This window comes from Danio rerio, chromosome 4 (assembly GCF_052040795.2).
Source record: "Danio rerio strain M-AB ecotype USA chromosome 4, GRCz13ab, whole genome shotgun sequence".
Classification (NCBI taxonomy): Eukaryota; Metazoa; Chordata; class Actinopteri; order Cypriniformes; family Danionidae; genus Danio; species Danio rerio.
Window position 1 is genome coordinate 48,025,995 of NC_141024.2, and position 21,506 is coordinate 48,047,500.

A 21,506-nucleotide genomic window follows, 5' to 3' on the forward strand; every position below is an offset into this window, starting at 1 on the left:
AGCGTTGGCTATTTAAATCAGCTGCCAAATGAAGCACTTCGAAAAGCTTACAGCACCTGGTATTCCCAGGCGGTCTCCCATCCAAGTACTAACCAGGCCCGACCCTGCTTTACTTCCGAGTTCAGATGAGATCGGGCATTTCCAGGGTGGTATGGCCGTAAGCGAAAGAGGCTGTCAAGCGTTGGCTATTTAAATCAGCTGCCAAATGAAGCACTTCGAAAAGCTTACAGCACCTGGTATTCCCAGGCGGTCTCCCATCCAAGTACTAACCAGGCCCGACCCTGCTTTACTTCCGAGTTCAGATGAGATCGGGCATTTCCAGGGTGGTATGGCCGTAAGCGAAAGAGGCTGTCAAGCGTTGGCTATTTAAATCAGCTGCCAAATGAAGCACTTCGAAAAGCTTACAGCACCTGGTATTCCCAGGCGGTCTCCCATCCAAGTACTAACCAGGCCCGACCCTGCTTTACTTCCGAGTTCAGATGAGATCGGGCATTTCCAGGGTGGTATGGCCGTAAGCGAAAGAGGCTGTCAAGCGTTGGCTATTTAAATCAGCTGCCAAATGAAGCACTTCGAAAAGCTTACAGCACCTGGTATTCCCAGGCGGTCTCCCATCCAAGTACTAACCAGGCCCGACCCTGCTTTACTTCCGAGTTCAGATGAGATCGGGCATTTCCAGGGTGGTATGGCCGTAAGCGAAAGAGGCTGTCAAGCGTTGGCTATTTAAATCAGCTGCCAAATGAAGCACTTCGAAAAGCTTACAGCACCTGGTATTCCCAGGCGGTCTCCCATCCAAGTACTAACCAGGCCCGACCCTGCTTTACTTCCGAGTTCAGATGAGATCGGGCATTTCCAGGGTGGTATGGCCGTAAGCGAAAGAGGCTGTCAAGCGTTGGCTATTTAAATCAGCTGCCAAATGAAGCACTTCGAAAAGCTTACAGCACCTGGTATTCCCAGGCGGTCTCCCATCCAAGTACTAACCAGGCCCGACCCTGCTTTACTTCCGAGTTCAGATGAGATCGGGCATTTCCAGGGTGGTATGGCCGTAAGCGAAAGAGGCTGTCAAGCGTTGGCTATTTAAATCAGCTGCCAAATGAAGCACTTCGAAAAGCTTACAGCACCTGGTATTCCCAGGCGGTCTCCCATCCAAGTACTAACCAGGCCCGACCCTGCTTTACTTCCGAGTTCAGATGAGATCGGGCATTTCCAGGGTGGTATGGCCGTAAGCGAAAGAGGCTGTCAAGCGTTGGCTATTTAAATCAGCTGCCAAATGAAGCACTTCGAAAAGCTTACAGCACCTGGTATTCCCAGGCGGTCTCCCATCCAAGTACTAACCAGGCCCGACCCTGCTTTACTTCCGAGTTCAGATGAGATCGGGCATTTCCAGGGTGGTATGGCCGTAAGCGAAAGAGGCTGTCAAGCGTTGGCTATTTAAATCAGCTGCCAAATGAAGCACTTCGAAAAGCTTACAGCACCTGGTATTCCCAGGCGGTCTCCCATCCAAGTACTAACCAGGCCCGACCCTGCTTTACTTCCGAGTTCAGATGAGATCGGGCATTTCCAGGGTGGTATGGCCGTAAGCGAAAGAGGCTGTCAAGCGTTGGCTATTTAAATCAGCTGCCAAATGAAGCACTTCGAAAAGCTTACAGCACCTGGTATTCCCAGGCGGTCTCCCATCCAAGTACTAACCAGGCCCGACCCTGCTTTACTTCCGAGTTCAGATGAGATCGGGCATTTCCAGGGTGGTATGGCCGTAAGCGAAAGAGGCTGTCAAGCGTTGGCTATTTAAATCAGCTGCCAAATGAAGCACTTCGAAAAGCTTACAGCACCTGGTATTCCCAGGCGGTCTCCCATCCAAGTACTAACCAGGCCCGACCCTGCTTTACTTCCGAGTTCAGATGAGATCGGGCATTTCCAGGGTGGTATGGCCGTAAGCGAAAGAGGCTGTCAAGCGTTGGCTATTTAAATCAGCTGCCAAATGAAGCACTTCGAAAAGCTTACAGCACCTGGTATTCCCAGGCGGTCTCCCATCCAAGTACTAACCAGGCCCGACCCTGCTTTACTTCCGAGTTCAGATGAGATCGGGCATTTCCAGGGTGGTATGGCCGTAAGCGAAAGAGGCTGTCAAGCGTTGGCTATTTAAATCAGCTGCCAAATGAAGCACTTCGAAAAGCTTACAGCACCTGGTATTCCCAGGCGGTCTCCCATCCAAGTACTAACCAGGCCCGACCCTGCTTTACTTCCGAGTTCAGATGAGATCGGGCATTTCCAGGGTGGTATGGCCGTAAGCGAAAGAGGCTGTCAAGCGTTGGCTATTTAAATCAGCTGCCAAATGAAGCACTTCGAAAAGCTTACAGCACCTGGTATTCCCAGGCGGTCTCCCATCCAAGTACTAACCAGGCCCGACCCTGCTTTACTTCCGAGTTCAGATGAGATCGGGCATTTCCAGGGTGGTATGGCCGTAAGCGAAAGAGGCTGTCAAGCGTTGGCTATTTAAATCAGCTGCCAAATGAAGCACTTCGAAAAGCTTACAGCACCTGGTATTCCCAGGCGGTCTCCCATCCAAGTACTAACCAGGCCCGACCCTGCTTTACTTCCGAGTTCAGATGAGATCGGGCATTTCCAGGGTGGTATGGCCGTAAGCGAAAGAGGCTGTCAAGCGTTGGCTATTTAAATCAGCTGCCAAATGAAGCACTTCGAAAAGCTTACAGCACCTGGTATTCCCAGGCGGTCTCCCATCCAAGTACTAACCAGGCCCGACCCTGCTTTACTTCCGAGTTCAGATGAGATCGGGCATTTCCAGGGTGGTATGGCCGTAAGCGAAAGAGGCTGTCAAGCGTTGGCTATTTAAATCAGCTGCCAAATGAAGCACTTCGAAAAGCTTACAGCACCTGGTATTCCCAGGCGGTCTCCCATCCAAGTACTAACCAGGCCCGACCCTGCTTTACTTCCGAGTTCAGATGAGATCGGGCATTTCCAGGGTGGTATGGCCGTAAGCGAAAGAGGCTGTCAAGCGTTGGCTATTTAAATCAGCTGCCAAATGAAGCACTTCGAAAAGCTTACAGCACCTGGTATTCCCAGGCGGTCTCCCATCCAAGTACTAACCAGGCCCGACCCTGCTTTACTTCCGAGTTCAGATGAGATCGGGCATTTCCAGGGTTTTTTTTTTTTTTTTTTTTTTTTTTTTCAAGCGTTTTTTTTTTTTCTTTATTCAAAAACTTATCACATTAACATTCAAATACTTCAAGAAATTCACAAAACAAACACATTAAAATAAACATTCTTCATAAAATAACATCCTCTTTGGGCATTTTCCACTTTAAACCATTTAAAACATTATACACTTCATTATTAAACACATCATAAAAGCTTGATAACATATCTTCTCCTTTAAAATACCAGTACAGACTTTTTATGTATCTTTCCATTTTTCGTTTTAGTATATTCCACACATTTAAAACAACTTTTTCCTGTTTTGCTACATTTCTTCTTTCCCACACACATTTTTTTATCATCATTATAAGAAGATTTACAAACTTTTTGTTTTTGTTTTCCATATTCCATCCGAACATCACCAGAGTATTCCATTCCAATTGATCTTCATCCCAGTCTTTTAATAAATCTTTTAGCATTTTTTGGCATTTCATGTAAAAACATTCTAATTCTTTACAGTATAAAAACAGGTGTAAAATTCCTTCATCTTCTTGAAAACAAACCTTACATGTTGCATTGTGTTCTCTCTGTATCTTTGTTAAAATGCACTCAGTAAAAATTGCCTTGTGTCTTATAAAATATTCAAAACATTCCAATCTTGTTTCTATTATTTTCCCTCTAATGTTTTTCCATATATTTTCCTTTTTCACATTATTCAATCTTTGTACCCAAAAGTTATTTGCTATTGGTTCTTGAAATACACTATCTCTAAAATAAACATAAAAGTCTTTCAGTATACAATCTTTAAAATTACAAAGCTTTCCTTTTAAATAGACATGTATGATTTTTTCATTCCCACCTTCTTCCATGTTTTCTATTCTTGTAATCCATTCTTTTGGTATGGCACTTTTGACCGTTTCAAGTTTATTTTCTATTTCCTTTACACTGTATTCCTCTTTAGCTTCTTCCATTAAGTCTACTATATATTGCTTAGTTAAAAATCCCTTTTTGAATTCATACAGAACATCCCTTATTCTTAAAATCCCTACATCCATCCATTTTTTAAAAAAAAGTTCCTTCCCTTCTTTTAAAATACTTTTATTTAAAAACAAAGGTTGATTTAACAAGTTTTCTCTTCCCTTTACTTGGTAAAATACTCCGTCTAAAAATTTCCCCCATGCACTTAAAATTTCTTGATAAAACCCTGGTAACTTTTCCGTCATCCAGTTTTTTGTTTTTAACCAAAGAATGTCTTCTCCTAAGTTAAAATTGCCAACTTTGTTTAAAAAATATTTCATGACCTTTTTCCATTCTGTTGAGTTCTCCTCTTGTAAAAGCTTTTTAATTATTTTCACTCTAAGACAATTCTTCCTTTGTTTAATATCCATCAATCCTATCCCTCCTTCTTCTGTTGCTCCTATTATTGTATTGTACGCAATTCTTGGGGGTTTCCCCTCCCATAAAAAATCTTGAACACACTTTTTCAATCTCACTTCTATCCAACATGGCATTTCTGTTACATATAATTTATACCATAGCTTTGATGTCATTAAAACATTTAATATTAAGGCTTTACCCTTTAAGCAAAGTTCTCTCATCCTCCAAAAATTTAATCTTGATTCTATTCCTCTTATTAGATCATCCCACATCTTTTCTGTTGCTTTTCTTTCATTTTTACCAATTAAAATTCCTAAAATTTTCAGTTCTTCTACTTCTCTAAATTGGAAACAATCTGTTAAAATATCTGCTCTACCAAACCTCATATATTGTGTTTTATTTTCATTTATTTTACTTCCTGTACCCTTACAAAACTCCTGTACTTTTTTCATGGCTTCTTTTACACTCTTTTTCTCCTTCACTATTATTGTTGTATCATCAGCATACTGGTATATTTTTCCTTCATCCTCCTCTTCTTCTATTTTTATTCCTTTAATTTTAGTTTCTTGTTTTATTGTTAACCCTAAAGGTTCTGCGATTAGGGAATATAATAATGCTGAAAGAGGACATCCTTGTCTAATTGATCTTGTAATTTTAAAACAATCTGTTAAAAAACCATTACATTTTACTTTTGTAAAAGCCCCTTTATATAAAATTTTAATCCAATTAATAAAATTCTCTCCAAATCCAAATGTTTTGAGTACATCAAATAAGTAAGTATGTTCTACTCTGTCAAAAGCCTTTTCAAAATCTACACTAATTAAAAAAACCATTCATCTTCTTTTCTTGTAAATAATCTATTGTGCTTTTAATACTCATTGTTACATCTGCTATATCTCTCCCTTTTATTGCATATGCTTGATTTGATTTAATTAATTTAGGCATTACTTCCTTCAATCTATTCGCTAAAACTTTTGCTAAAATCTTTAAATCTGTATTCAACATTGTTATTGGTCTATAATTTTGTAATTCAGTTTTTGCTCCTTTTCTTTTATATATTAACTTCATTAATCCCATCCCCATTCTTTCATTCATCTCTTTACATTTAAAAATTTCTTTAAAAACTTCTTTAAGTATTCCTTTTAAAATATCTTTAAAAACAATATAAAATTCATTTCCTATTCCATCTATACCTGGACTTTTCTTTTTATTTAGTTGATTTATTGCAATTTCAATCTCTTCTTCATCTATTTCTCTGTCACATTCTTTGTTGTCATCTTTTTCTAGTTTTACTTTTATATAATTTAGAATCTTCCTTTCTTTTTCTTGATTAATACCTTTTGCTTTAAAAAGATCTTCATAAAAATGCTTGATTTCTTCTAGTATTTCTATGTTTCCTTTCGCCATTTTTCCATTCCTCCCTTTAATTTCCTTTAGTATTCCTGCTTTACCTCTTTGCTTCTCTAAATCAAAAAAGAATTTTGTGCATTTTTCCCTTCTACTGTGTATTTAGATCTGCTCCTCAACATTGCCCCCTTATATTTGTCTTCTTCTAAATCTCGTAATTTTTGCTCTATTTCTTTGATTTTTTCAATATCTTTATTTTCCTTGTTTAATTCTTTTTCTAAGGATCTTTTAACTTCTTTTTCTGTATGCTTTTTACATCTTTGTAGTACTGCGCAATATTTGATTGTGTATTTTCTTATTTGATATTTTGTGTTTTCCCACCATATCCTTTTATCTTCATCATACATTCTATTTTCTTTTTCTTTCTCTATTATTTCTTTGACTTTTTGAACATAATCTTGATTCTTTAAAATGGTTGTGTTTAAAATCCAAGTCCCTGGTCCTTTTTGTATGTTTTCTATATTCACTTTAAAATGCAAGAGCTTATGATCACTAAAACTGTTCTCTTCATACTGTATGTTTTCTATAAAATTTTCAATATTTCTAGTACATAAAATAAAATCTATTCTCGTTTGACATATAAAATTCCCCACTATTTGTCTCCTTGAAAACTCTCTTTTTTCTCTATTTCTTTCCCTCCATATATCTATTAAACTATTTTCCTTTATTAACTCATTTAGTTCCTTTCTTCCTATATCCGATTTAAAAACCATTCCGTCAGCCATATCTTGTTTTCTAAAAACAGTATTAAAATCTCCCATCATTATTATTTCTTTAAAACCTTTTAATACTTTATTTAAAACCTCAAAATATTCTTTTTTGTCTTTATCTTCTGTTGGTGCATGTATATTTGCTATTATTAATTCATGTCCTTCATAGTTCACCTCTATTACTAAACATTTTCCATAATTATCCCTATACACAATTCTTTTAAAGTTTAAAACATCTTTCCTTATTAAAAAAGCAACACCTCTTCCAGATTTACCATCACCATTATTATATATAATATCCCCTTGCCACAACTTTTTAAAATCATCCATTGCATGTTCTTTCCAGTTTGTTTCCTGTAAACCTATCACTTCCTTGTGTTTACATTTCTCTCTTATTTTCTCAAATTTATCTTTTCCCATCAGTCCCCTTGCATTAAAAGACACACAGTTTAAAACCATTAAAATAAATAAAAATGAAATTAAAAACCTACACATCCTCATTGTCCTTCATCTCCTTCCAACGCTCTCAACCAACAACTCCTTCCGTTAAAAGAGACAAAGATTAAAAGCATTTTAAAATAGATAAAATATTTTAAAAACATCATTTTTCTTCATCTTCTTCCAGTCCCCTTAACACTTCATACCTATTTACATATTTAGCTCTGTTCTTTGTTAAAACTTTTTTCTTTGCCATGTCCAAGTTTGGTTTTACCTTAAAAGTTCTTCTTCTTAAAAATCCTCTTTCCACTTTGTTCTTATCCACATTTTCCATCATTGTTTCTTCATCATTTGCCATTCCTTCAGCTTGACCAGTCTTTCTTAGTTCCTCTTTTTCCACCGTGCTTAAAAAAGTTTTAAAACTGTCCGATATTTCCATTTGTGACCACTGTCCATCCTGTCCTGATATCTGTACTTCATTCTCTTCATTTTCGTTTTCTCCTTCCTTTTTTTCATTGTTATTCATTTCCTCCTCCATTGTCCTTTCTATTGCTTCATTATCTTCCCTATTGTTGTTTTCTTCATGCACCTGCCGGTCCTGATCTTCTCCTCCTCCTTCCTCTCCTTCCATCCAGCATTCACACTTGTTTAAAAAATTTTTACATTCCGGGCACCTAACAGTGATACAGTCTCTTGCAAAATGCCCCCTTTCCTCGCATTTGTAGCACTTGAATTCTGGACAGTCTTTCAGCATGTGTTCCGGGCTCATGCACAGCCTACAGGTCTTCACCTGATGGCTGTGCATCACCCTGAAGTACTGCGTTCCTTCTGCTGTCTCCATTTTTGTGCTATATGGCAAGGATGCCACCTCTTTAGGGAACCTCACTTTAAGGAACCTTGTTCCGTCTTCTATGTCGGTACCCGGATAAAACCTTCGTTTAATTTTAGATATGGGACAAACTCCCCAAGTATCTAATTTCTCCAGAATTTCCTTATCTTCAAGATAGACCGGCAGGTGCATGAAGGAAACAACAAAATCCCTATTATGAAGCTTTTTAATTTCACAGTTCACCCCGTTTATCATCAGTTTGTCAGTCAATTGTTCACATAATTCTTCTGTTTCCATTGTTAGTTCGTACTCCTTCCCTTGTCTTGGTCTTAAAGCCAGAATTTTTCCATGTCCACACTTTTCAATCACCGCTTTAATAATATCTTCTGCTCTCACTTCCTTTACATCTTCCACATTAATGATAACTGTTGCCTCCTTTAAATACTTTCTTCCACCTACTTGGCTTTTCCGTTGTCCAGCTCGTTGTCCATTTTCCAGTCCGTTGTCTTTAACCATTCTTGTCTCGTCATCCAGTCCTGTTTCATATTCCTTTCGTGTCTCTGCATCCAGTCCAGGGTCGTTTGCCATCAATCCGTCCTTTGTTTGCTCCATAGCAAAAAAACACACGCCAAAAACCACCCTCCAGCCAGCAAAATGCTGCTGTCAGGTGGTTAAAAAACAAAAATCAAAAACAAAAAAAACTATATCAGTCCAAAAAAAGTGTAAAACACAAAAAAATAAACAGAAAAAATGGAGGAGAGCCTTCCTCTCCTGACTGCTGCCAGTCACTTCCTTGTTGCACTCTAGCTCCCTCTAGCGTGCTCAGGGTGGTATGGCCGTAAGCGAAAGAGGCTGTCAAGCGTTGGCTATTTAAATCAGCTGCCAAATGAAGCACTTCGAAAAGCTTACAGCACCTGGTATTCCCAGGCGGTCTCCCATCCAAGTACTAACCAGGCCCGACCCTGCTTTACTTCCGAGTTCAGATGAGATCGGGCATTTCCAGGGTGGTATGGCCGTAAGGGAAAGAGGCTGTCAAGCGTTGGCTATTTAAATCAGCTGCCAAATGAAGCACTTCGAAAAGCTTACAGCACCTGGTATTCCCAGGCGGTCTCCCATCCAAGTACTAACCAGGCCCGACCCTGCTTTACTTCCGAGTTCAGATGAGATCGGGCATTTCCAGGGTGGTATGGCCGTAAGGGAAAGAGGCTGTCAAGCGTTGGCTATTTAAATCAGCTGCCAAATGAAGCACTTCGAAAAGCTTACAGCACCTGGTATTCCCAGGCGGTCTCCCATCCAAGTACTAACCAGGCCCGACCCTGCTTTACTTCCGAGTTCAGATGAGATCGGGCATTTCCATTTTTTTTTTTTTTTTTTTTTTTTTTTTTTTTTTTTTTTTTTTTTTTTATTATACTTTTCAAAATTCATACAATTCACTTATTTATACATATTTCACTTCAGACAAAACATTAAAAAGGTCCTTATTACATCATATCTTCACAATAAAACATATTAAATATAAAATGTTGCAAGTAGAACTCCTTAAAGGGTATAATCACATTTTTAAAAAGGCATTTTCAGTCCTGTGTCATTTAAAATCTTTGAAACTTCTTGAGTAAAAACATCATAAAAAGCCTCCTGCATGTCCTCCAACTTAAAATAATAAAACAGACATTCAACATATTTCTCCACCTTCCTCTTAAATACATTCCACACATCTAATACAGCTTTTTCCTTTTTTGCAGCAACTCTTCTCTCCCATATTGCACTTTTCATTAACATCACAAGTAAATTTATGAGCTTTTCATTATTACATTCTTTGTTCACTCCCAACATCAACACCTTTTCCCACTCTAGTTCGTCATCTCTTTCTCCTTTCAAAGTTAAAATAATGCTTTTGCATTTCTCATTAAAATCTTTCAACTCATTACAATATAAAAACAGGTGTAAGAATCCTTCATCTGCATCTTGACATACTTTACACGTGACACTTTCCTCCATCCCTATTTTGTTTAAAATTATATCTGTAAAAACTGCTTTATTTCTGATCAAATATTCCAAATTCTCCACTTTTGACTGTACTAATTTGCCATTTATATTAGCCCATATGTTGTCTTCATTTACATCTTTAAACATCCGTATCCAGTACTCATTTGCACGCGGTTTCTTAAAAACCCCATCTCTAAAAAACCCATAAATCTTTTTCACAGTACTATCTTTCAAGTTCCACCATTTCTCGCCAAATTTTACAATCACATCTTTACTTTGTTTATTTTCTTCCATATTTTCTATTCTTGTTAACCATTCTGCAGGTATGGCATTTTTGATTATGTCGTATTCCTTTATTAAGTCTTGTCTGTTAAAATCCTCCTTCGCTTCATCCATTACGTCAATAACATACTGCACCGGTAAAAATCCTTCCTTAAATTCATATAAAACATCCCTTACTCTTGTTATTCCCACCTCCCACCATTTCCTAAAAAACACCACTTTCTCTTGATTAAGAATGCCACTGTTTAAGAATAAAGGCTGATTTAAAATGTTCTCGCGTCCTTGTATGTTAAAATGTACACAAGTTAAAAATTTCCCCCATGCTCCAATCAATTCTTTATAAAAATCTGGTAGACCCTCTGTCATGAATTTTTTCATCCTCATGCATAAAATATTATCTCCCATATTAAAATTGCCACTTTTACTTAAAAAATATTCCATTGTTCTTTTCCATGCTGCCTTATTGTCTTCATCCAAATATTTCCTTACCATTTTTACTCTTAAACTGTTTTTTCTTTGCTCCACGTCTATTAAACCTAGACCCCCTTTGCCTACTTCTCCAATTAACGTTGCATATGCTATTCTTGGAGGTTTCCCTTCCCATAAAAAGTCTAAAAAACATTGTTTCAGCCTTTTTTCCATCCACAGTGGCATTGATGACACATATAAAATATTCCATAATTTAGAAACCATTAAAACATTCAAAATTAAAACCCTCCCCTTTAAAGTTAAAGACATTAATTTCCAAAACCTCAGCCTCCGTTCAATCCCTCCTAAAATTTCCTCCCACATGGTTACTTCTGCTTTCTTTTCATCCTTCCCAATTACAATGCCTAAAATTTTAATTTCATCCATTTCCTTAAAAGTAAAATGTCCAGATAAAGCCTCAGTTCTCCCAAATCTCAAATATACTGTTTTATCCTCATTTATTTTAGCCCCTGAACCCTTGCAAAAATGTTGTATTGTTTCCATTGCTTGCTTTACACTTGCCAGATCTTGTAGTATTAATGTGGTATCGTCAGCATATTGAAATATTTTATTCACTCCCCCCTCTACCTCTATTCCTTTTATTCTGTCCTCGTGCTTCACAGCTAATCCCAGTGGTTCTGCAACTAAAGCATATAAAAGTGCAGATAACGGACAACCCTGTCTGATTGACCTTGTTAACTTAAAACAGTCTGTTAAAAACCCATTGCATTTTATCCTTGTTACCGCTCCTCTATATAAAATCTGAACCCACTTTATAAAATTTTCCCCAAAACCAAAACTCTTTAACACTCCAAATAAAAAGTCATGCTCCACCCTATCAAAAGCTTTCTCGAAGTCCAGACTAATTAAAAAACCATCTTTCTGCTTATCATTTATATATCTAATTGTGTCTTTAATACTCATAGTTGTATCCGCAATGTCTCGTCCTTTTATACTATATGCTTGGTTTGTTTTTATTATGCTTGGCATCACTTCTTTTAGTCTATTAGCCAAAACTTTGGCTAAAATCTTCAAATCAGTATTAAGCATTGTTATAGGTCTATAGTTTTTTAAATCTACTTTATCCCCCTTTCCTTTGTATATCACCTTCATTAAGCCCATCCCCATTCTTTTAATTATCTCACCATTCTCAAAAATCTCATCATATACTCCCTTTAAAATACTAGATAAAATATCTTTAAAAACAATATAAAATTCACTTCCCAACCCATCTATTCCTGGACTTTTCTTTTTGTTTAATCCACTAATTGCTCTTTTTATTTCTTCTTCTCTTATCTCCTCGTCACATTCTCTTTTTTCCCCTTCTTCTACTCTTGATTTTATTAGATTTAGTAATTCCCCTTTTTCTTTTTCTTTTATTCCCTCTGTGCAAAACAATTTCTCATAATATGATCTTATTTCTTCCAAAATCTCCTCATGTTGTTCTACTACGTTCCCATTTTTGCTCCTTATTTCTCTAATCATTTCTGACTTCCCTCTTCTCTTCTCTAGATCAAAGAAAAATTTAGTGCACTTTTCCCCCTCTACTGTAAATTTTGCTTTGCTTCTTAATCTTGCACCTTCAAATTTCTCCTCCTCCATTTCATTTAATCTTCCTTGCAGTTCTTTAATCTTTTGTATATTTTTTCCATTCTCATTTTTCAATTCGTTTTCTAGTTTTTCTTTCAGCTCCTTTTCCTTATATTTTTTACAATTTTGTAATTGTCTACAATATTTTATCGTAAACTTTTTAACTAAATACTTCACATTCTCCCACCACATTCTTTTGTCCTCATTATAGATTTCATTCCCTTTTTCCTTTTGAATAATTTCCTTTACACTTAAAACATAGTCTTCATTCTTTAAAACCGCTGTGTTTAAAACCCATACCCCTGGCCCTCTTTTCACATTACTCCAGTCTAGCTTCATAAAAAGTGGCTTATGGTCACTCAGACTTGTTTCTTCATATTTAATCTTGTTTATAAATCCTTCAACATTTCTTGTGCATAAAATAAAATCTATTCTTGTTTGACAACAAAAATTCCCCACTATCTGTCTTCTTGAGTACTCTTTTGTCTGTTCATTCCTTTCTCTCCACACATCAATTAAATTCATTTCCTCCATCAATATTTTTAGTTCTTTTCTCCCCTTATCCGTTTTAAAAACCATTCCCTCAGCCATTTCTAATTTACTAAAAACAGTGTTAAAATCACCCATGATAATAACTCTTTCGTGTTTCTTTAAATAATCTCTAAGTACATTAAAATACTCTTTCTTTTTGTTCTCCTCTGTTGGGGCGTGAACATTCACCATAATTACTTTTTTCTTTTCATACTCCATTTCACATATCATACACTTTCCCTCTTTGTCATTATAGATTGTTTTACATAAAACCCCACTGTTTTCTTTTAGTAAAATTGCAACTCCTCTCCCTAGTCTCCCATCCCCATTATTGTATAACATTTCCCCACTCCACCTTTTTCTTATTTCGATCATACATTCTTCCCTCCAGTTTGTCTCTTGTAGTAAAATCACATCTTCTCGTTTACACATTTCTTTCACTTTTTCAAATTTCCTGATGTCTAAAAACCCTCTTGCATTAAAAGACACAATTCCTAAAACCATAAAAAATATAAAAACATTCATAAAAGACATAAAAACATTCATAAAAAACATCATCTCAGTCCATGTCTTCCAAGCCCTTTAGCAGCTCATACTTATTTGCGCATTCAATTTCTTCATCTTTTAGCAGTTTTTTTCTTGCAGTCTCTAAATTAGGTTTTATCTTTAACGATCTTCTTCTTTTTGCTGATTTCCCCTGTGTCTCTTTGTTTCCATCCTTTTGTAAATGTCCCTCTAAATCGGCTTGCTCGTCAATACTTTGGCCTTTTGTCTCCTCTGTGTCCAATGCCTTTTGAAAACTGTCTGTCATGTCCATTTGTGTCCAAAATGTGTCTTCCTGTTGTCCTTGATTTAAGTCTTTATTATTTGAATCGCTCAATTCTGCTGCTTCCAAAACACTCTTTAAACTGTCAGTCATATCCATTTGTGTCCATGTTGTCCCTTCCTGTTCCGTGACTCTGTCTATTCCATTAGTCTCATTCTCTTGTAGTTTTTCACTTTCAGATTCTGTTCTTTTTTCTTGTGTTGTTGTTTTGTCCTCTGACTGGATATTGTCTCCTTCATACATCTGCCTGCCTACCTGCTGCTCTACCTCCTCCTCCTCTTCCCCCATCCAACATTCACATTTATTTAAAACCTTATTACAATCCGGGCACTTCACAGCAGTGCAAAACTTTGCAAAGTGCCCCCTTTCCTCGCACTTATAGCACCTAAAATCAGGACAGTCTTTTACCACATGATCTGGGCTCATGCACAGCCTGCACGTTTTCACCTGATGACTGTGCATCACCCTAAAGTATTGTGGACCTTCTGCTGTCTCTATTCTTGTGCTGTACGGGAGGGACGCCACTTCTTTGGGGAATCTGGTTTTCACAAACCTCGTCCCATCTTCAATATTTGTGCCCGGATAAAACCTTCTTTTAATTTTTGAAATGGGACAAACTCCCCAATAATCCAATTTGTCTAAAATATCTTTATCAGCAACATAGACAGGCAGATGCATGAAGGAGACAACATAATCACGGTTTTGTAGCCTCTTAACTGCACAGTTTATCCCTTTAATAGTCAATTCGTCCGTTAACTCATCAGCATCTTCCTCTCTTTCAAGTGTTACTTCATATTCCTTGTTGTGTTTTGGTCTTACAGCCAAAATCTTTCCATCCCCAATCCTCTCCGTCACTGCTTTAATTACATCCATTGCTCTCACCTCTGTTGCTTGTCCTATGTCCACTGTTACAGTTGCTTCTTTTAGATAAATCCTTTTCCTTGCTTCCTTCTCCGATTGGTTTGTTTCTCGTTGTCGTCTGTCCAGTCCATTGTCATTTGCCTTCTCAACTCCGTCCGCCATTGCCAGGTCTGTCACCGTAGATCCGTCCATTGCAAAAAAAAAAACTAAATAAAAAACACTCCTCCCGAACAGCTCACGCTGCTGGGAGGACCAACTAAACAAACAAAAAAAGTTTAACAAAAATGTATTTAAGACAAAAACAAAAATAAACAAAGAAAATCTGGTGAGCCTCTCTCACCAACTGCAGCCAAACACTTCCTGGAATGTACCACTATCACACATGCACAGGGTGGTATGGCCGTAAGCGAAAGAGGCTGTCAAGCGTTGGCTATTTAAATCAGCTGCCAAATGAAGCACTTCGAAAAGCTTACAGCACCTGGTATTCCCAGGCGGTCTCCCATCCAAGTACTAACCAGGCCCGACCCTGCTTTACTTCCGAGTTCAGATGAGATCGGGCATTTCCAGGGTGGTATGGCCGTAAGCGAAAGAGGCTGTCAAGCGTTGGCTATTTAAATCAGCTGCCAAATGAAGCACTTCGAAAAGCTTACAGCACCTGGTATTCCCAGGCGGTCTCCCATCCAAGTACTAACCAGGCCCGACCCTGCTTTACTTCCGAGTTCAGATGAGATCGGGCATTTCCAGGGTGGTATGGCCGTAAGCGAAAGAGGCTGTCAAGCGTTGGCTATTTAAATCAGCTGCCAAATGAAGCACTTCGAAAAGCTTACAGCACCTGGTATTCCCAGGCGGTCTCCCATCCAAGTACTAACCAGGCCCGACCCTGCTTTACTTCCGAGTTCAGATGAGATCGGGCATTTCCAGGGTGGTATGGCCGTAAGCGAAAGAGGCTGTCAAGCGTTGGCTATTTAAATCAGCTGCCAAATGAAGCACTTCGAAAAGCTTACAGCACCTGGTATTCCCAGGCGGTCTCCCATCCAAGTACTAACCAGGCCCGACCCTGCTTTACTTCCGAGTTCAGATGAGATCGGGCATTTCCAGGGTGGTATGGCCGTAAGCGAAAGAGGCTGTCAAGCGTTGGCTATTTAAATCAGCTGCCAAATGAAGCACTTCGAAAAGCTTACAGCACCTGGTATTCCCAGGCGGTCTCCCATCCAAGTACTAACCAGGCCCGACCCTGCTTTACTTCCGAGTTCAGATGAGATCGGGCATTTCCAGGGTGGTATGGCCGTAAGCGAAAGAGGCTGTCAAGCGTTGGCTATTTAAATCAGCTGCCAAATGAAGCACTTCGAAAAGCTTACAGCACCTGGTATTCCCAGGCGGTCTCCCATCCAAGTACTAACCAGGCCCGACCCTGCTTTACTTCCGAGTTCAGATGAGATCGGGCATTTCCAGGGTGGTATGGCCGTAAGCGAAAGAGGCTGTCAAGCGTTGGCTATTTAAATCAGCTGCCAAATGAAGCACTTCGAAAAGCTTACAGCACCTGGTATTCCCAGGCGGTCTCCCATCCAAGTACTAACCAGGCCCGACCCTGCTTTACTTCCGAGTTCAGATGAGATCGGGCATTTCCAGGGTGGTATGGCCGTAAGCGAAAGAGGCTGTCAAGCGTTGGCTATTTAAATCAGCTGCCAAATGAAGCACTTCGGAAAGCTTACAGCACCTGGTATTCCCAGGCGGTCTCCCATCCAAGTACTAACCAGGCCCGACCCTGCTTTACTTCCGAGTTCAGATGAGATCGGGCATTTCCAGGGTGGTATGGCCGTAAGGGAAAGAGGCTGTCAAGCGTTGGCTATTTAAATCAGCTGCCAAATGAAGCACTTCGAAAAGCTTACAGCACCTGGTATTCCCAGGCGGTCTCCCATCCAAGTACTAACCAGGCCCGACCCTGCTTTACTTCCGAGTTCAGATGAGATCGGGCATTTCCAGGGTGGTATGGCCGTAAGCGAAAGAGGCTGTCAAGCGTTGGCTATTTAAATCAGCTGCCAAATGAAGCACTTCGAAAAGCTTACAGCACCTGGTATTCCCAGGCGGTCTCCCATCCAAGTACTAACCAGGCCCGACCCTGCTTTACTTCCGAGTTCAGATGAGATCGGGCATTTCCAGGGTGGTATGGCCGTAAGCGAAAGAGGCTGTCAAGCGTTGGCTATTTAAATCAGCTGCCAAATGAAGCACTTCGAAAAGCTTACAGCACCTGGTATTCCCAGGCGGTCTCCCATCCAAGTACTAACCAGGCCCCACCCTGCTTTACTTCCGAGTTCAGATGAGATCGGGCATTTCCAGGGTGGTATGGCCGTAAGCGAAAGAGGCTGTCAAGCGTTGGCTATTTAAATCAGCTGCCAAATGAAGCACTTCGAAAAGCTTACAGCACCTGGTATTCCCAGGCGGTCTCCCATCCAAGTACTAACCAGGCCCGACCCTGCTTTACTTCCGAGTTCAGATGAGATCGGGCATTTCCAGGGTGGTATGGCCGTAAGCGAAAGAGGCTGTCAAGCGTTGGCTATTTAAATCAGCTGCCAAATGAAGCACTTCGAAAAGCTTACAGCACCTGGTATTCCCAGGCGGTCTCCCATCCAAGTACTAACCAGGCCCGACCCTGCTTTACTTCCGAGTTCAGATGAGATCGGGCATTTCCAGGGTGGTATGGCCGTAAGCGAAAGAGGCTGTCAAGCGTTGGCTATTTAAATCAGCTGCCAAATGAAGCACTTCGAAAAGCTTACAGCACCTGGTATTCCCAGGCGGTCTCCCATCCAAGTACTAACCAGGCCCGACCCTGCTTTACTTCCGAGTTCAGATGAGATCGGGCATTTCCAGGGTGGTATGGCCGTAAGCGAAAGAGGCTGTCAAGCGTTGGCTATTTAAATCAGCTGCCAAATGAAGCACTTCGAAAAGCTTACAGCACCTGGTATTCCCAGGCGGTCTCCCATCCAAGTACTAACCAGGCCCGACCCTGCTTTACTTCCGAGTTCAGATGAGATCGGGCATTTCCAGGGTGGTATGGCCGTAAGCGAAAGAGGCTGTCAAGCGTTGGCTATTTAAATCAGCTGCCAAATGAAGCACTTCGGAAAGCTTACAGCACCTGGTATTCCCAGGCGGTCTCCCATCCAAGTACTAACCAGGCCCGACCCTGCTTTACTTCCGAGTTCAGATGAGATCGGGCATTTCCAGGGTGGTATGGCCGTAAGCGAAAGAGGCTGTCAAGCGTTGGCTATTTAAATCAGCTGCCAAATGAAGCACTTCGAAAAGCTTACAGCACCTGGTATTCCCAGGCGGTCTCCCATCCAAGTACTAACCAGGCCCGACCCTGCTTTACTTCCGAGTTCAGATGAGATCGGGCATTTCCAGGGTGGTATGGCCGTAAGCGAAAGAGGCTGTCAAGCATTGGCTATTTAAATCAGCTGCCAAATGAAGCACTTCGAAAAGCTTACAGCACCTGGTATTCCCAGGCGGTCTCCCATCCAAGTACTAACCAGGCCCGACCCTGCTTTACTTCCGAGTTCAGATGAGATCGGGCATTTCCAGGGTGGTATGGCCGTAAGCGAAAGAGGCTGTCAAGCGTTGGCTATTTAAATCAGCTGCCAAATGAAGCACTTCGAAAAGCTTACAGCACCTGGTATTCCCAGGCGGTCTCCCATCCAAGTACTAACCAGGCCCGACCCTGCTTTACTTCCGAGTTCAGATGAGATCGGGCATTTCCAGGGTGGTATGGCCGTAAGCGAAAGAGGCTGTCAAGCGTTGGCTATTTAAATCAGCTGCCAAATGAAGCACTTCGAAAAGCTTACAGCACCTGGTATTCCCAGGCGGTCTCCCATCCAAGTACTAACCAGGCCCGACCCTGCTTTACTTCCGAGTTCAGATGAGATCGGGCATTTCCAGGGTGGTATGGCCGTAAGCGAAAGAGGCTGTCAAGCGTTGGCTATTTAAATCAGCTGCCAAATGAAGCACTTCGAAAAGCTTACAGCACCTGGTATTCCCAGGCGGTCTCCCATCCAAGTACTAACCAGGCCCGACCCTGCTTTACTTCCGAGTTCAGATGAGATCGGGCATTTCCAGGGTGGTATGGCCGTAAGCGAAAGAGGCTGTCAAGCGTTGGCTATTTAAATCAGCTGCCAAATGAAGCACTTCGAAAAGCTTACAGCACCTGGTATTCCCAGGCGGTCTCCCATCCAAGTACTAACCAGGCCCGACCCTGCTTTACTTCCGAGTTCAGATGAGATCGGGCATTTCCAGGGTGGTATGGCCGTAAGCGAAAGAGGCTGTCAAGCGTTGGCTATTTAAATCAGCTGCCAAATGAAGCACTTCGAAAAGCTTACAGCACCTGGTATTCCCAGGCGGTCTCCCATCCAAGTACTAACCAGGCCCGACCCTGCTTTACTTCCGAGTTCAGATGAGATCGGGCATTTCCAGGGTGGTATGGCCGTAAGCGAAAGAGGCTGTCAAGCGTTGGCTATTTAAATCAGCTGCCAAATGAAGCACTTCGAAAAGCTTACAGCACCTGGTATTCCCAGGCGGTCTCCCATCCAAGTACTAACCAGGCCCGACCCTGCTTTACTTCCGAGTTCAGATGAGATCGGGCATTTCCAGGGTGGTATGGCCGTAAGCGAAAGAGGCTGTCAAGCGTTGGCTATTTAAATCAGCTGCCAAATGAAGCACTTCGAAAAGCTTACAGCACCTGGTATTCCCAGGCGGTCTCCCATCCAAGTACTAACCAGGCCCGACCCTGCTTTACTTCCGAGTTCAGATGAGATCGGGCATTTCCAGGGTGGTATGGCCGTAAGCGAAAGAGGCTGTCAAGCGTTGGCTATTTAAATCAGCTGCCAAATGAAGCACTTCGAAAAGCTTACAGCACCTGGTATTCCCAGGCGGTCTCCCATCCGAGTACTAACCAGGCCCCACCCTGCTTTACTTCCGAGTTCAGATGAGATCGGGCATTTCCAGGGTGGTATGGCCGTAAGCGAAAGAGGCTGTCAAGCGTTGGCTATTTAAATCAGCTGCCAAATGAAGCACTTCGAAAAGCTTACAGCACCTGGTATTCCCAGGCGGTCTCCCATCCAAGTACTAACCAGGCCCGACCCTGCTTTACTTCCGAGTTCAGATGAGATCGGGCATTTCCAGGGTGGTATGGCCGTAAGCGAAAGAGGCTGTCAAGCGTTGGCTATTTAAATCAGCTGCCAAATGAAGCACTTCGAAAAGCTTACAGCACCTGGTATTCCCAGGCGGTCTCCCATCCAAGTACTAACCAGGCCCGACCCTGCTTTACTTCCGAGTTCAGATGAGATCGGGCATTTCCAGGGTGGTATGGCCGTAAGCGAAAGAGGCTGTCAAGCGTTGGCTATTTAAATCAGCTGCCAAATGAAGCACTTCGAAAAGCTTACAGCACCTGGTATTCCCAGGCGGTCTCCCATCCAAGTACTAACCAGGCCCGACCCTGCTTTACTTCCGAGTTCAGATGAGATCGGGCATTTCCAGGGTGGTATGGCCGTAAGCGAAAGAGGCTGTCAAGCGTTGGCTATTTAAATCAGCTGCCAAATGAAGCACTTCGAAAAGCTTACAGCACCTGGTATTCCCAGGCGGTCTCCCATCCAAGTACTAACCAGGCCCGACCCTGCTTTACTTCCGAGTTCAGATGAGATCGGGCATTTCCAGGGTGGTATGGCCGTAAGCGAAAGAGGCTGTCAAGCGTTGGCTATTTAAATCAGCTGCCAAATGAAGCACTTCGAAAAGCTTACAGCACCTGGTATTCCCAGGCGGTCTCCCATCCAAGTACTAACCAGGCCCGACCCTGCTTTACTTCCGAGTTCAGATGAGATCGGGCATTTCCAGGGTGGTATGGCCGTAAGCGAAAGAGGCTGTCAAGCGTTGGCTATTTAAATCAGCTGCCAAATGAAGCACTTCGAAAAGCTTACAGCACCTGGTATTCCCAGGCGGTCTCCCATCCAAGTACTAACCAGGCCCGACCCTGCTTTACTTCCGAGTTCAGATGAGATCGGGCATTTCCAGGGTGGTATGGCCGTAAGCGAAAGAGGCTGTCAAGCGTTGGCTATTTAAATCAGCTGCCAAATGAAGCACTTCGAAAAGCTTACAGCACCTGGTATTCCCAGGCGGTCTCCCATCCAAGTACTAACCAGGCCCGACCCTGCTTTACTTCCGAGTTCAGATGAGATCGGGCATTTCCAGGGTGGTATGGCCGTAAGCGAAAGAGGCTATCAAGCGTTGGCTATTTAAATCAGCTGCCAAATGAAGCACTTCGAAAAGCTTACAGCACCTGGTATTCCCAGGCGGTCTCCCATCCAAGTACTAACCAGGCCCGACCCTGCTTTACTTCCGAGTTCAGATGAGATCGGGCATTTCCAGGGTGGTATGGCCGTAAGCGAAAGAGGCTGTCAAGCGTTGGCTATTTAAATCAGCTGCCAAATGAAGCACTTCGAAAAGCTTACAGCACCTGGTATTCCCAGGCGGTCTCCCATCCAAGTACTAACCAGGCCCGACCCTGCTTTACTTCCGAGTTCAGATGAGATCGGGCATTTCCAGGGTGGTATGGCCGTAAGCGAAAGAGGCTGTCAAGCGTTGGCTATTTAAATCAGCTGCCAAATGAAGCACTTCGAAAAGCTTACAGCACCTGGTATTCCCAGGCGGTCTCCCATCCAAGTACTAACCAGGCCCGACCCTGCTTTACTTCCGAGTTCAGATGAGATCGGGCATTTCCAGGGTGGTATGGCCGTAAGCGAAAGAGGCTGTCAAGCGTTGGCTATTTAAATCAGCTGCCAAATGAAGCACTTCGAAAAGCTTACAGCACCTGGTATTCCCAGGCGGTCTCCCATCCAAGTACTAACCAGGCCCGACCCTGCTTTACTTCCGAGTTCAGATGAGATCGGGCATTTCCAGGGTGGTATGGCCGTAAGCGAAAGAGGCTGTCAAGCGTTGGCTATTTAAATCAGCTGCCAAATGAAGCACTTCGAAAAGCTTACAGCACCTGGTATTCCCAGGCGGTCTCCCA

The 21,506-nt window shown here is 41.7% G+C and overlaps 2 protein-coding genes and 57 non-coding genes across 59 annotated transcripts in view; all 59 read right to left on the bottom strand.

Annotated features, from left to right (window-relative positions):
• LOC141381647 (uncharacterized) overlaps window positions 1–21,506 on the bottom strand; it is a 751,802-nt gene that overhangs the window by 332,078 nt on the left and 398,218 nt on the right. The window lies entirely within an intron of this gene.
• On the bottom strand, window positions 45–163 carry LOC137491847 (5S ribosomal RNA). The gene has a single exon (XR_015944038.1). It is a non-coding gene; the product is annotated as a 5S ribosomal RNA (ribosomal RNA).
• LOC137491848 (5S ribosomal RNA) lies at window positions 222–340 on the bottom strand. Its single transcript, XR_015944039.1, has one exon. It is a non-coding gene; the product is annotated as a 5S ribosomal RNA (ribosomal RNA).
• LOC137491850 (5S ribosomal RNA) lies at window positions 399–517 on the bottom strand. The gene has a single exon (XR_015944040.1). It is a non-coding gene; the product is annotated as a 5S ribosomal RNA (ribosomal RNA).
• On the bottom strand, window positions 576–694 carry LOC137491851 (5S ribosomal RNA). The gene has a single exon (XR_015944041.1). It is a non-coding gene; the product is annotated as a 5S ribosomal RNA (ribosomal RNA).
• Window positions 753–871, bottom strand: LOC137493975 (5S ribosomal RNA). The gene has a single exon (XR_015944042.1). It is a non-coding gene; the product is annotated as a 5S ribosomal RNA (ribosomal RNA).
• Window positions 930–1,048, bottom strand: LOC137491852 (5S ribosomal RNA). The gene has a single exon (XR_015944043.1). It is a non-coding gene; the product is annotated as a 5S ribosomal RNA (ribosomal RNA).
• LOC137491853 (5S ribosomal RNA) lies at window positions 1,107–1,225 on the bottom strand. Its single transcript, XR_015944044.1, has one exon. It is a non-coding gene; the product is annotated as a 5S ribosomal RNA (ribosomal RNA).
• Window positions 1,284–1,402, bottom strand: LOC137494106 (5S ribosomal RNA). Its single transcript, XR_015944045.1, has one exon. It is a non-coding gene; the product is annotated as a 5S ribosomal RNA (ribosomal RNA).
• On the bottom strand, window positions 1,461–1,579 carry LOC137493810 (5S ribosomal RNA). The gene has a single exon (XR_015944046.1). It is a non-coding gene; the product is annotated as a 5S ribosomal RNA (ribosomal RNA).
• LOC137491854 (5S ribosomal RNA) lies at window positions 1,638–1,756 on the bottom strand. The gene has a single exon (XR_015944047.1). It is a non-coding gene; the product is annotated as a 5S ribosomal RNA (ribosomal RNA).
• LOC137493684 (5S ribosomal RNA) lies at window positions 1,815–1,933 on the bottom strand. Its single transcript, XR_015944048.1, has one exon. It is a non-coding gene; the product is annotated as a 5S ribosomal RNA (ribosomal RNA).
• Window positions 1,992–2,110, bottom strand: LOC137491855 (5S ribosomal RNA). Its single transcript, XR_015944049.1, has one exon. It is a non-coding gene; the product is annotated as a 5S ribosomal RNA (ribosomal RNA).
• Window positions 2,169–2,287, bottom strand: LOC137491856 (5S ribosomal RNA). Its single transcript, XR_015944050.1, has one exon. It is a non-coding gene; the product is annotated as a 5S ribosomal RNA (ribosomal RNA).
• Window positions 2,346–2,464, bottom strand: LOC137493457 (5S ribosomal RNA). The gene has a single exon (XR_015944051.1). It is a non-coding gene; the product is annotated as a 5S ribosomal RNA (ribosomal RNA).
• LOC137493999 (5S ribosomal RNA) lies at window positions 2,523–2,641 on the bottom strand. The gene has a single exon (XR_015944052.1). It is a non-coding gene; the product is annotated as a 5S ribosomal RNA (ribosomal RNA).
• LOC137491857 (5S ribosomal RNA) lies at window positions 2,700–2,818 on the bottom strand. Its single transcript, XR_015944053.1, has one exon. It is a non-coding gene; the product is annotated as a 5S ribosomal RNA (ribosomal RNA).
• On the bottom strand, window positions 2,877–2,995 carry LOC137493811 (5S ribosomal RNA). Its single transcript, XR_015944054.1, has one exon. It is a non-coding gene; the product is annotated as a 5S ribosomal RNA (ribosomal RNA).
• On the bottom strand, window positions 6,979–14,827 carry LOC148682109 (uncharacterized). Its single transcript, XM_088650445.1, has 2 exons — window positions 13,365–14,827; window positions 6,979–7,169 (listed from the first exon to the last, which is right to left on the bottom strand). The coding sequence occupies exons 1-2, from the start codon at window positions 14,645–14,647 to the stop codon at window positions 7,142–7,144; spliced, it is 1,311 nt and encodes a 436-aa protein (XP_088506571.1). The 5' UTR covers window positions 14,648–14,827; the 3' UTR covers window positions 6,979–7,141.
• Window positions 8,814–8,932, bottom strand: LOC137493737 (5S ribosomal RNA). Its single transcript, XR_015489026.1, has one exon. It is a non-coding gene; the product is annotated as a 5S ribosomal RNA (ribosomal RNA).
• On the bottom strand, window positions 8,991–9,109 carry LOC137493739 (5S ribosomal RNA). Its single transcript, XR_015489027.1, has one exon. It is a non-coding gene; the product is annotated as a 5S ribosomal RNA (ribosomal RNA).
• LOC137492705 (5S ribosomal RNA) lies at window positions 14,922–15,040 on the bottom strand. Its single transcript, XR_015944055.1, has one exon. It is a non-coding gene; the product is annotated as a 5S ribosomal RNA (ribosomal RNA).
• LOC137492716 (5S ribosomal RNA) lies at window positions 15,099–15,217 on the bottom strand. The gene has a single exon (XR_015944056.1). It is a non-coding gene; the product is annotated as a 5S ribosomal RNA (ribosomal RNA).
• On the bottom strand, window positions 15,276–15,394 carry LOC137493740 (5S ribosomal RNA). The gene has a single exon (XR_015944057.1). It is a non-coding gene; the product is annotated as a 5S ribosomal RNA (ribosomal RNA).
• Window positions 15,453–15,571, bottom strand: LOC137492727 (5S ribosomal RNA). The gene has a single exon (XR_015944058.1). It is a non-coding gene; the product is annotated as a 5S ribosomal RNA (ribosomal RNA).
• Window positions 15,630–15,748, bottom strand: LOC137492738 (5S ribosomal RNA). Its single transcript, XR_015944059.1, has one exon. It is a non-coding gene; the product is annotated as a 5S ribosomal RNA (ribosomal RNA).
• On the bottom strand, window positions 15,807–15,925 carry LOC137492749 (5S ribosomal RNA). Its single transcript, XR_015944060.1, has one exon. It is a non-coding gene; the product is annotated as a 5S ribosomal RNA (ribosomal RNA).
• On the bottom strand, window positions 15,984–16,102 carry LOC137492761 (5S ribosomal RNA). Its single transcript, XR_015944061.1, has one exon. It is a non-coding gene; the product is annotated as a 5S ribosomal RNA (ribosomal RNA).
• On the bottom strand, window positions 16,161–16,279 carry LOC137492772 (5S ribosomal RNA). Its single transcript, XR_015944482.1, has one exon. It is a non-coding gene; the product is annotated as a 5S ribosomal RNA (ribosomal RNA).
• Window positions 16,338–16,456, bottom strand: LOC137492783 (5S ribosomal RNA). The gene has a single exon (XR_015944062.1). It is a non-coding gene; the product is annotated as a 5S ribosomal RNA (ribosomal RNA).
• On the bottom strand, window positions 16,515–16,633 carry LOC137491643 (5S ribosomal RNA). The gene has a single exon (XR_015485868.1). It is a non-coding gene; the product is annotated as a 5S ribosomal RNA (ribosomal RNA).
• On the bottom strand, window positions 16,692–16,810 carry LOC137491645 (5S ribosomal RNA). Its single transcript, XR_015485869.2, has one exon. It is a non-coding gene; the product is annotated as a 5S ribosomal RNA (ribosomal RNA).
• LOC137491646 (5S ribosomal RNA) lies at window positions 16,869–16,987 on the bottom strand. The gene has a single exon (XR_015485870.1). It is a non-coding gene; the product is annotated as a 5S ribosomal RNA (ribosomal RNA).
• On the bottom strand, window positions 17,046–17,164 carry LOC137493867 (5S ribosomal RNA). The gene has a single exon (XR_015488557.2). It is a non-coding gene; the product is annotated as a 5S ribosomal RNA (ribosomal RNA).
• LOC137492838 (5S ribosomal RNA) lies at window positions 17,223–17,341 on the bottom strand. Its single transcript, XR_015486058.1, has one exon. It is a non-coding gene; the product is annotated as a 5S ribosomal RNA (ribosomal RNA).
• On the bottom strand, window positions 17,400–17,518 carry LOC137492849 (5S ribosomal RNA). The gene has a single exon (XR_015486060.1). It is a non-coding gene; the product is annotated as a 5S ribosomal RNA (ribosomal RNA).
• LOC137492860 (5S ribosomal RNA) lies at window positions 17,577–17,695 on the bottom strand. The gene has a single exon (XR_015486061.1). It is a non-coding gene; the product is annotated as a 5S ribosomal RNA (ribosomal RNA).
• LOC137492872 (5S ribosomal RNA) lies at window positions 17,754–17,872 on the bottom strand. Its single transcript, XR_015486062.1, has one exon. It is a non-coding gene; the product is annotated as a 5S ribosomal RNA (ribosomal RNA).
• Window positions 17,931–18,049, bottom strand: LOC137492883 (5S ribosomal RNA). The gene has a single exon (XR_015486063.1). It is a non-coding gene; the product is annotated as a 5S ribosomal RNA (ribosomal RNA).
• On the bottom strand, window positions 18,108–18,226 carry LOC137492894 (5S ribosomal RNA). Its single transcript, XR_015486064.1, has one exon. It is a non-coding gene; the product is annotated as a 5S ribosomal RNA (ribosomal RNA).
• Window positions 18,285–18,403, bottom strand: LOC137492905 (5S ribosomal RNA). Its single transcript, XR_015486065.1, has one exon. It is a non-coding gene; the product is annotated as a 5S ribosomal RNA (ribosomal RNA).
• On the bottom strand, window positions 18,462–18,580 carry LOC137492916 (5S ribosomal RNA). Its single transcript, XR_015486067.1, has one exon. It is a non-coding gene; the product is annotated as a 5S ribosomal RNA (ribosomal RNA).
• On the bottom strand, window positions 18,639–18,757 carry LOC137492927 (5S ribosomal RNA). The gene has a single exon (XR_015486068.1). It is a non-coding gene; the product is annotated as a 5S ribosomal RNA (ribosomal RNA).
• On the bottom strand, window positions 18,816–18,934 carry LOC137492938 (5S ribosomal RNA). Its single transcript, XR_015486069.1, has one exon. It is a non-coding gene; the product is annotated as a 5S ribosomal RNA (ribosomal RNA).
• Window positions 18,993–19,111, bottom strand: LOC137492949 (5S ribosomal RNA). The gene has a single exon (XR_015486071.1). It is a non-coding gene; the product is annotated as a 5S ribosomal RNA (ribosomal RNA).
• Window positions 19,170–19,288, bottom strand: LOC137492960 (5S ribosomal RNA). Its single transcript, XR_015486072.1, has one exon. It is a non-coding gene; the product is annotated as a 5S ribosomal RNA (ribosomal RNA).
• Window positions 19,347–19,465, bottom strand: LOC137492971 (5S ribosomal RNA). The gene has a single exon (XR_015488823.2). It is a non-coding gene; the product is annotated as a 5S ribosomal RNA (ribosomal RNA).
• LOC137492983 (5S ribosomal RNA) lies at window positions 19,524–19,642 on the bottom strand. Its single transcript, XR_015486073.1, has one exon. It is a non-coding gene; the product is annotated as a 5S ribosomal RNA (ribosomal RNA).
• On the bottom strand, window positions 19,701–19,819 carry LOC137492994 (5S ribosomal RNA). The gene has a single exon (XR_015486074.1). It is a non-coding gene; the product is annotated as a 5S ribosomal RNA (ribosomal RNA).
• Window positions 19,878–19,996, bottom strand: LOC137493005 (5S ribosomal RNA). Its single transcript, XR_015486075.1, has one exon. It is a non-coding gene; the product is annotated as a 5S ribosomal RNA (ribosomal RNA).
• Window positions 20,055–20,173, bottom strand: LOC137493016 (5S ribosomal RNA). The gene has a single exon (XR_015486076.1). It is a non-coding gene; the product is annotated as a 5S ribosomal RNA (ribosomal RNA).
• On the bottom strand, window positions 20,232–20,350 carry LOC137493027 (5S ribosomal RNA). The gene has a single exon (XR_015486077.1). It is a non-coding gene; the product is annotated as a 5S ribosomal RNA (ribosomal RNA).
• Window positions 20,409–20,527, bottom strand: LOC137493038 (5S ribosomal RNA). The gene has a single exon (XR_015486079.1). It is a non-coding gene; the product is annotated as a 5S ribosomal RNA (ribosomal RNA).
• Window positions 20,586–20,704, bottom strand: LOC137493049 (5S ribosomal RNA). The gene has a single exon (XR_015486080.1). It is a non-coding gene; the product is annotated as a 5S ribosomal RNA (ribosomal RNA).
• Window positions 20,763–20,881, bottom strand: LOC137489580 (5S ribosomal RNA). The gene has a single exon (XR_015486082.1). It is a non-coding gene; the product is annotated as a 5S ribosomal RNA (ribosomal RNA).
• On the bottom strand, window positions 20,940–21,058 carry LOC137489579 (5S ribosomal RNA). Its single transcript, XR_015486083.1, has one exon. It is a non-coding gene; the product is annotated as a 5S ribosomal RNA (ribosomal RNA).
• LOC137489577 (5S ribosomal RNA) lies at window positions 21,117–21,235 on the bottom strand. The gene has a single exon (XR_015486084.1). It is a non-coding gene; the product is annotated as a 5S ribosomal RNA (ribosomal RNA).
• LOC137489576 (5S ribosomal RNA) lies at window positions 21,294–21,412 on the bottom strand. Its single transcript, XR_015486085.1, has one exon. It is a non-coding gene; the product is annotated as a 5S ribosomal RNA (ribosomal RNA).
• LOC137489575 (5S ribosomal RNA) overlaps window positions 21,471–21,506 on the bottom strand; it is a 119-nt gene continuing 83 nt past the window's right edge. The window contains exon 1 of the ribosomal RNA XR_015486086.1: window positions 21,471–21,506. This exon is cut by the window's right edge and continues 83 nt beyond it. This is a non-coding gene — a ribosomal RNA (5S ribosomal RNA).

Bases quoted from the DNA above. Each gene is read 5' to 3' on its own strand.
- LOC148682109 (XM_088650445.1), bottom strand. From the start codon at position 14,647: ATGGACGGATCTACGGTGACAGACCTGGCAATGGCGGACGGAGTTGAG. The intron at 7,170-13,364 runs GTATGAGCTGCT...TTGTTGGTTGAG, and splicing joins GAAATTGAATGCGCAAATAA to AGCGTTGGAAGGAGATGAAG.